Below are 10,091 nucleotides of genomic sequence, written 5' to 3' on the forward strand. Positions count from 1 at the left end.
ATAAAATTGTAGGTACTTAGTGCTGTGCGAGCTGAATTCCACTGTATCGCGTCGTAGCAAGACTCGCATTTATTTAAATCGTCTTGCGGAGTAATCCTTCTGTACCTGTACTATTACTTATTCTGTGATAATACCAGCCAAGGTTAATTCTCATACATGTCGGCCTTATAAATCTTCGCCTAGCGGAATAAACCATCAATCAAACGTAGCAAGCCTTATTTATTATATAAATTGGATGCAATACGATACGGAACAGTCGTTTATCATGAGTGAATAGCTATTATGTTCACCACTATTTTAAAGGAAACTTTTATAGGGGAAACTGTATTGTTTGTTCAAACTGTTATATTTTGTGAAAGGTGGAATATGTTGCAGTTTGTAAGGAATGGGATGATTTAATGCTTTTGTGTAGAACGACCGCATTTCTAGGTACAGATGCTGATCAGTGTGTGCAATATTTATGATCGTATTTTATCTAGGGAGCATCTAACCCTGTATGAAGTCTATGCTGTTCTTCGTTTTGTTCTGGACCGAAGATCTGGTGAGGATCGCGGGAGGTGCCTGAATGCGAGCAGCGCAGGACCGGTAATTGTGAAAATCCTTGTGACCATTTGTCCAGCAGTGGACGTCATTTGACTCAAACGAACGAACGATGTTGTTTTTTTAATCCACTACACCTTCACACTGTGACGTTTTGTGTGGTGGTAATAAAATGATTTTGTAATATTTTATAATCGGATTTGCTTTAGGCTCTATATGGACTGACTCATAGATAGGCAGTGGAATGAAAATGAAAAAGCCAGTGATCTTACTTTTTGGCCCTCACTGGGGAAGCTTACCTACGTCCAACAGTGCACTACCATGATTGATACAATTATGAATGGACGCAACAAATAAATTTTGATGACAATTTAATTGGATCAAGAAAGATAAAAGTGTTTTCTTTTGTATTGAATGATAAACAATCGCCGAATCTACTCGTACTACAAACATTCATTCATTGCCGACGTAATTTCTTATTAATAATTCAGCGCACTAATGATGATCACCATAATTTTTAAAGCTTATGAAACGTTACTAGCAATTCAGAAATTAAAGATTGTTATCAGTATTTATCGTTCAATATAGTTTAAGGGACTCTAGTTAGTGACTAGTCGATGATGGGAGTTCAAATGAACATGAAGAATAAAATGTCTGGTAACATCAAAGTGATATCAAAAACTGTGCCCATCCAAGTAGTGCCTGCCAAGAATGATTTAGACCCAGTGGCAAGAGGGAGAAAGATCATACTTCAACTGCGTCACATCATACATTTTGAATCAAGTATTGGAATCAACCGACTGTATTTGCTTTACCATCGTAGATTAGTGCTCTGGCTGAATCACTTATTTAGCGTTTTTTTTATGTCCATTGCCGTTTATTGCGTACTTCGAAATCGCTCTGAGTTGACCGCTACTTACATGGTCATAGTTAATACCACTTGCGTCGAATACCTCTGCCTTGTGATCATATCTATGTTGGCTAAAAAGAGTTCCTTCAGAAACTTTTTCGAAGATTTGGCGCACTTCGACAGTTTACTGAATTTGAATGGAGACTTGAAAATCACCAGTCCTTCTGGCAGAGGTTTGGCGTGGATTGTGGCCAGTGTTTTGTACAGCATATGCGAATTTTTCTCACTGTCCACGTATATGATTCAAAAGATAGATTACTCGTTTATGCTGACGTATATCACGTTGGTGGCTCATGATTGTGAGCAGATTTTGTTTTGTTCGGTGCTAAGGATGATCTTGATCCGGGTTCGGATATTGAAGGCGCACGTTTTGAAGACACTAGTGCCGAAAAATAGCAGAGAAGCGAAGAAGAAACTGCTAGAGGTCGAAGCGTTGTCGTATAGGGCACAACTCGATATAGGGACCTTGCATCGAAACTACGAGTTGCTGCACAAATGCGCCGAACAACTTAACTCGATAATGAGTTTGCCGGTAAAATTATTTCTCGATTTTAAACTTTTTAGTTGAAGAGCTAATTAAAAATAATGAGATTTGTTTTCAGATGATGCTAATGCTGTTTTGCTCGGGACTGTCGACGACGATGCTGTTGAGGCAATTATTTAGAGTGTTGCAAAGTACTACGTTTGAAAGTGGGGTGAGTTGTTTTTGACACCTAGTTTAGGTAAGCGTTCGGTCAATATTTAAAGTAAAACTTATATTTTCACTCATCAATATAAATCTCTCCCTTAACGCATTGACTTAAACTGATTAGCTTGCGAGATGAAAGAACTATTAATTCCTCCGAAGACTGAAAAATCACACAAGGTCTTAAATCATAGTCTTTGATGGTCCTAGCATGTGGGCCTCAAAAAGCTTTTATCGCGCCATTTTATAGATTTTCCGCGATAAGCCTTTATTATTTGTCATCTAAAATCATCGATAACATTTTATTATACCTACTTTATTTTAATGAATATTGTTCAGATGGGCAGTGGCTTAATCGCATACGTGTTAAGCCGTTGCCTGCGGTACACGTTACTGGTGGTGATGCCGTGCCTCATCTCAAGCACGACCACAACCCAAGTGGCTTGTATCCGAACCACCCTACACGACGCTATGAACCAGTTTGACATTGGTACGTAAAACAATTATTCTATTATTACTATTCTATTTTCTACTACGGAATCAATTAATCAGCCTTAGACAGCAGGAAACTATTAAGGTCATTATTCATCATCACATACTCGTACTTTCTCGGCGGTCTATCAGTGAAATTACATACAGTACGTACACCCACACCCGCCCCGAAAAGTACCTGACCTAGCTTTATGAAAAATATGCAATTTTTAAACATTTTAAAAATAAAAAGATTGAAATAGTTTAGTCTTCATTTCATAAAGCTAGATCAAGTACTTTAGAAGAATATGGAAGATTTTCTAACCGACCCTTTTCTTTGCGGTCCAGTGTAGTTGAGTATGACAAAAAGACACTCAAGCGTTTAAATAGAACTCCAGTCACAGCCTCATGAGCCATAAAATATACCTCCACGTTAACCTTCACCGCCATTAAACTGGCTAATCTAAAATAAACGGTCCAAGTTCGTGCCCGAAGCACTAAAAAAATCAATAGAAAAGGACATTGTCAGAAACCGCCTAAAAAACCGCCCAAAAACATTAACCCATCATAATTATTTTCTATTTTTTTTAATACATTAAGCACCCTTTCGTTCTAATGGACACTTAAGCATTGAAAAATTAAATAAATAAGTCTTTTAACGTTTATTCTATAATACTATTACAACTTCCGGACGTTTTGGTGCGTGGCATGGTCTAAAACCTATCAAGTTCCATAATTTTTGCCGATAAAATCTGTACGAGGCATTACCGTACTTTATTGCTGGGAGTCCATGTATAGTGATGTTCCTGCGGCCATCATAGACAATAAAATATCGATTTTGAAAATAAAATAAATCGATTAAACTGCTTTGAAGACTAGATTTGCGTTAAAAGCTAAAAAGATATTGACACTATTACAAGAAGCTATCTAAAGTGTCCAACTGGTCGAAGGTCGTAAATAAAATAAAAATAATTAGGACCATAAACTGATATTCATGGTATCATAACTGTAAAAGTGTCAGTAAAAGTGTCAGAATCCGATGTTGAATCCAATGCCAGTTGAAGTGTGAGAAACATATATCAACCTAGTATAGTTGCCAGTCTCTCATAATCTATGCCAATGAGGGTTTTCGCGATTGAAAAATCCGCCAGATGGCAATACGTAGACGTGAGGTCCAAATGCTGCATGATTGGTTATTTTTGACATGACATTGACAGATATCCACCAATCATGCAGCATTTGGACCTCGCGTCTACGTATTGCCATCTCGCGGATTTTTCAATCGCGAAAACCCTCATTGGCATAGATTATGAACCAAATAGACCAAATGAACTTTTATAGATTGTGAAAGAGAAGATAAAGATTTTATTATTTTATTAAAATCTTGCCACGAAGTAGTTTTTCAGTAGAAACCAGGATTGGATAATCGCTACAGGCAAGTATCAGAACATTTTATAAATATTTTTAATCGATTATATCCTTGTGAATCGTTTTAATAAATTGTCATTTTACTTTTTCAATTAAAACTTTTTCAATCCCTAGTCTTGTCAAACTGTCATAATGTCAACAAATTATAAATGTCACGTCAGTTGACTCAATTTCAGTCTTCTGTGCGTTTATTGTATTTTTATTTCAATGAAATAGTGCTAAAGGGTTAGTACTAAAAGTGAAAGCCTTTTTTCAGAAAGAAAACCAATGTGGTGCCCTTATTATTCATACTGTTTGAAAGTTACAAGTCAGTGATACAGAGTTGCCGACATTATAACTCCGTAGTGATACCATACCAAAGAAGAAGTTTTCCTAAACACACACACTTGTGTTATTTTTATATGTGATCAAATAAAAAGGATTAATTCTACTGCTCAAATGGAATAACTTATCCCAAGAGACCGAATATAAAAAAAAAACCTCTCCATAGAAATTATCACCATCACGAGGATGTGAATTTTTTTGAGAATTTGATATTGGTCCTGTAAGAAAAGTAGTTGTATTTCAGTAGTAGAATCAACCCTTCTTGTTTCATCAGCAAGAGTAACTATAAAAACGCCCTGTAGGTAGGTATTATTAAGCTGAAGAGTTTGTTTAATGTCAAAGACTGTCACACAGTGTAACTTAAATTGGCATATATATTATGATAATGAACATAAAAACTTAAATAAATATTTATGTTAATATTTTTTGTATTTATTTATTTTCCCAAAGCTTCACAGTGACAGCTGAAACAGCAATACTGTTGTAAAACTAAACTTGGAACAAACTGTTACAAATATTTTACAAATTAAAATAAAACCGCATGTTGCTTTACTTTCTCGTATAGGTAATAAATGTAATTAATGGCTAGATTATTAATGTTACTTTGTTACCCTCAATAGTGAGGAGATCTTATAAAATGGTAACCCTGATTTTCATTGTCATTCAAGTGCTCTTTCTTCGCATAGGCTTCTGTGATTTGGCCAAGGGCCACACACATTGCGATAACATTATGCGACATTGATTTGACAGCAGCGGAGTGAAGTCTTGCGACTATGCAAAATGATACCCTGTAATCGTAGCGCATATAGACATAGACGGGGCGGGGCACATAGCTCGTAGAGCTGATGGCCGCTGGGGCAGGAAAGTTCTTGAGTGGCGACCACGAGCCGAAAGACGTAGCGTGGGCAGGCCTCCCACTAGGTGGACCGACGATCTGGTGAAGGTCGCGGGAGGTGCCTGTATGCGAGCGGTGCAGGATCGGTCTTCGTGGAAATCCTTGGGGGAGGCCTTTGTCCAGCAGTGGACTTCTTTTCGGCTGAAACGAACGATACGTATTACCACTATTTACCAGACATTACTATTTATTGCATACTCGCCGGATTACACGTAGGAGCACGCGCGTTACAGCTTCGGCCTTGCATTATTATAAGATCTTGTTCCGCCCTTTTACGAACTTCCTCCGTGAGGATATCCCCGCCGAATTCTATGATGAACCTATCAAAAGTCATATTCTGCAATGTCAACCCACCACAAGGTGGACCGACGACCTGATAAAGGTAGCGGGAAGGCGCTGGATGCAGGCCGCTACCAACCGTGCGATGTGGAAGTCATTGGGGGAGGCCTATGTTCAGTAGTGGACGTCCTGTGGCTGAAATGATGATGATGATGATGAAATGAATGAAAATGACAAATCTTCGAACGTGTATAATACCGTGCCAAAGTAATCATATAATTTTGGCACCTTAATAACTATTGCCGTTTTTGTTGTAAAGATCATGCAGCGCTACTTGCGGATATTATTGGAAAGAAAACTATGTGGGCTCTAGATCTGAAGCCGCTTTAACGAACACGAAGTGCTCATACAATGCGGCGTATTTTCTTCCAGTCTTTAGTCAGGACTTTAGTCGAATTAAAACCCCGGTTGAACGTGATATAGCCGCACTAGAATACGATGATTTTTTGCATAATCGCAAGACTTCGTTCCAGTGTCGACCGAATGTTATCACGATGTATGTGGCCCAGGGGTTACCGTAGCCGCTAAGGTTTGAAACTTCTTGCTTAAAATATTGTAGTCTTTGGCATAGACTACGACGGTAGTCATGGAGATAGGAGTTTGTTATCTCGTGTCAGATGTAAATGGTGAAAAGAAAACTCATGATTCGTGTTATTTTTATGCAATATGTAGGTATTTTATAAAAGTGGAACCCCGAGTGATCTCCAAAACCCATTCTATTATTATATACGATTCGGCTTCGATATCTATAATACAATAGGAGTTTATTTCATGTGTCAGATGACAAGGGTGGAAACAACCTACGATTCATGTTGTTTATTTACGTGCAAATGTGGGCATATTATAAAAGTGGAATGCCGAGTTGTATTTCTAAAACTTGTTCTATTATTTTATACTATTTGGCTGCGACTCGGCGTGACGACAATACAAAACATTTTTCGCGAATCGGTGTTCATACATTCACACAATACATTAGACGCCATGTTGTCATAAACGACATATTATAAAATCGCTGTGATTTAATATTCTTAATCATTAATTTTATGGCAAGTGTCCATCAGGAATCATTGTTCTTACACACAGAATCGTATTATTTCGCTTTCGGGTAGTAATATGTCAAAATTGTTGGTTCTTAGGCGAACAATGTATGGAGAACGAACATTGTCCTTTCTGACCCTAAAAGGTTATATGGGTGGAAAAGATAACTTTCATTTTACGGACTTTAGCTGTTCAATGATGCAAAAGGTATCTCTAGGTACCCCAGTAACTTCAACTGATCTATTCGTAATTATATTCCGATTTTAGGGTTCCGTACCTGAGAGGAAAAAACCCTTATCCTCGATCCGTGGTCAGCCTGTCCGACTGACTGACAGAAACCTTTTACAATTCTACGTAACTTCAAAGTTGTGTTGGCGCGTGTAAGAATGATGTGGTTCCCAAAACATACACATACATACACTCGAAAACATCCCTCCTTCTGGCGCAGTCGGGTAAATGACCAAAAACGACAATAGTAACTACAAATCTTTCTTGTCATTTCAAACTTACGCGTTTTTAAATCCAATAAGTTATTTTGAAAGAGAAATGACAGAACAGCCATCGTGGGATAGTATGATTGTAGAAAATAAGATTCAGAACCGTGAGTTCGTAAACTCGACTCGCACTTGGCCTTTGTTGTATCAAACCTAATATTAAAATTACAAAAAGTTTTCTTATCGTGTCTCGTTCTAGAAAAATTGAATAAAAAGCCATTACCATTTCATATTTTATGACTCATACTTTTTAATCTAAAAAAATAATTTAAGTTTAGACGAGACGGCATCGCGGCATAACAGGGACGTCTATTATATTATACATTTTTAATAATTATAAATAGAATCTATTTTACAATAAAAAAATAACTTACTAACATTATTTTAATTCTCTCAAAAATTGTGACGCTTTACCTACTTTAAGCGGCCCCGAGACGATCAATCGTGATTGTCAATGTATTTACGTTCCAATTGATGGAAACGATTGTCAATGGCTCAGCTAAACGATCAATAATAGCTTCAATGGCACCTGTCAATTGGGCTTCAATTAAAATTATCATCAATTTGCTTCAATCACGTAAATTCAATTGACAATCGCTTCAATGCCTTTTGTAAACGATCAATGTCAATTTTATTGTCAAACACGTAAAATTGACAATCGCGATTGATCGTCTCGGGTCCGCTTTACAACCTATGTTTTTATTTTGATCTTGTTAATTAGCTTTTTTTTTTTTAAATAAAGTTTAAAAAAATTGGATCTCCATTACAAACTTTTTTGTCTCTTTTTTTTTTCAGATAAGGCAGATCGCAGACGAGTGAAAGCATTTTTTCAGCTGACAAAAGAAAATGAATTTGCCTACGCCTTATGGGGACTCATAAGACTTAACATGTCGCTACCATTGAGCTATTTGAGTCTGTGTACAACGTACCTTGTTATTATTATACAGTTTTCAAAGTTTATTGATTAGTTATCTGCATAATTATGATGTGTTCAAAATTGAGATTATAAGCAATCACGATGAAAAAAGTGTTATACCTAGTTTGTTTGAAAAAGATGTGCATAATTAATAATTATTTTTAAGCGAAGTCAGAGTTAGGTAAATACATAATGCCTATTTGGGTTAACGTACCTTTTCTTAGGTCAGATGGCCAAAAAATACAGCTTATAGCAATCTAAACCTTATTCCAAACGTCATTAGACCTTGTTGACGGCCATGGACGACCAAATAGGTCTACAAATTTTATTGCATGAAACACGCTCTTCTTGATTAACTTTCGACCCCACTTGGGTCCTAATAAAAGGAAATGGTTTTATCAATAGAATTTCGGTCGTCGTAAAAAAAGTATTTTTTATGAATTGCCCGTCATCTACTGCAGAATTCATTTCAACAAACAACCCTAGTAATTACCTACTACTTAATAATAATAATAATAATAATAAAAACTTTATTTCCGAAAGGTACACAACAAATTAAAAAAAATCACTGGTGTAATTAAAACAATTGGATAACTTAGGACTTACTAGCAGTCCCCAAACTAGGTAATCCTGTATTATGGGGACTTGAGTTTGGAATTTGAATTTTATTCAATGTTGTTCGCGGGTAATGTAAGTTCGTGAAATTAAACTAATTATTATTACACAAAATAAAAAGAAAAGAAAGTTCAAAGACAGCCTGGGTGTGAGCGAGTGTGTGTGTGTGAGTGTGTGTGTGAGTGTGTGTGGTGTGTGTGTGAGTGTGTGTAGACTGTAAGAGAGTGTGGGAGTTTGTGTGTGTATGTGTGTGTGTGTGTGCGCGTAGGTTTTTGTTTGTTTGTTCGGTCACTTAGCAGTGGTAAGCAGAAGTTCCGTGTCACTATATGAAAGGGAGAAAAGTCACCTGGTAGTCAGATCTTTGACTAGTTGAGGAGGAGTGGACTTGATGTCGCACACCGCCACTGCCCTGTTGTAAATTAACGGGAAAAGATAATTCCTTTGCCTTTTTGCTATTTTCGAAAATACATACTTTAAAATAGCAACTTAAATAAATCAGCACTAACATTTTTTTATCTTTCATTAATGCAGTAAGTAGTTAATTATATTAAAGAATATTATATAAGTATGGGAATTTTTCTTTATACGTACCTATTAATTTGTAGGTAATAAGTACGTTTTCGACTTTATTACCAGCATACTTCGAATTTTCTCTCAACCACAACGCATAAGCATGGGACGAAACGTCAAGTTCATAAACAACTCACTTTGTGCTCACACTGAATTAATCTCAGAGCTCTAAACAATAAAGAACATAATCGATCCAGCTCAAGATACAGTCCAACCTTTTGAAGGGAGAGAAAAATTAGTTAGATAACATTCTGTTTTATTGCCAGCCGTTCGTCGCTGGAAAAATTCTGGGTGACGTAATGGTCGGAGCGACGCTCTTTTTGTCTTGCGAGGAAAAAATTAACCGAAGGGTTTTCCGAAATAAATATCGTTTAACCTTAACTGCTAACGCCGGACCAAAAATAAACTTTGTGGGCAAAATAAACCCCGCCTGAAATAACTCCGGCTTACGGTCAGCACACAACGTTTATTTAGTTTCGTTTAGTAGGTATAATAAACGCGGGAAGATGTTTGGATTAAACTAATCGGAGATGAAAGGCGATCTTTTAATACATTTTGTGTGGGATCGTTTTTATTGCAAAATATATCATACATATAACCCCTTACTAATAAAAAATTGCACAATTGTTGAACACTGTTTGACAGTGATATTTCTAAACGTCACTTTAAACTAGTGTTTAACGAGCGTGTAATTTTTATTAGTAAGGGGGATACAATATTCGATTATTATGCTTTGTTCATCTTATTTGAATGTACTCATAGTTTAATTTAGCAAGGAAAATGTTCTTTATTGTACAAAAACGAAGTGGAACGACCATTCGAGTATGGGTCATTTGAATTTTATGGCCTTTTCCTCATTAAGTTCC

General features: G+C 36.6%; 1 protein-coding gene across 1 annotated transcript; it reads left to right on the top strand.

Moving 5' to 3' along the window:
- The first annotated feature begins 1,160 nt into the window (after nt 1–1,160).
- On the top strand, nt 1,161–8,092 carry LOC135076705 (uncharacterized). Its single transcript, XM_063971126.1, has 4 exons — nt 1,161–1,982; nt 2,053–2,145; nt 2,475–2,625; nt 7,920–8,092. Exons 1-4 carry the CDS (start codon nt 1,161–1,163, stop codon nt 8,090–8,092), a joined length of 1,239 nt encoding a protein of 412 aa, XP_063827196.1.
- Nucleotides 8,093–10,091: the final 1,999 nt, after the last annotated feature.

The sequence above is a fragment of the Ostrinia nubilalis genome, chromosome 12 (assembly GCF_963855985.1).
Source record: "Ostrinia nubilalis chromosome 12, ilOstNubi1.1, whole genome shotgun sequence".
Classification (NCBI taxonomy): domain Eukaryota; kingdom Metazoa; phylum Arthropoda; class Insecta; order Lepidoptera; family Crambidae; genus Ostrinia; species Ostrinia nubilalis.

Bases quoted from the DNA above. Each gene is read 5' to 3' on its own strand.
- LOC135076705 (XM_063971126.1), top strand. From the start codon at position 1,161: ATGGGAGTTCAAATGAACATGAAGAATAAAATGTCTGGTAACATCAAA. The intron at 2,146-2,474 runs GTGAGTTGTTTT...AATATTGTTCAG, and splicing joins GTACTACGTTTGAAAGTGGG to ATGGGCAGTGGCTTAATCGC. The intron at 2,626-7,919 runs GTACGTAAAACA...TTTTTTTTTCAG, and splicing joins TATGAACCAGTTTGACATTG to ATAAGGCAGATCGCAGACGA.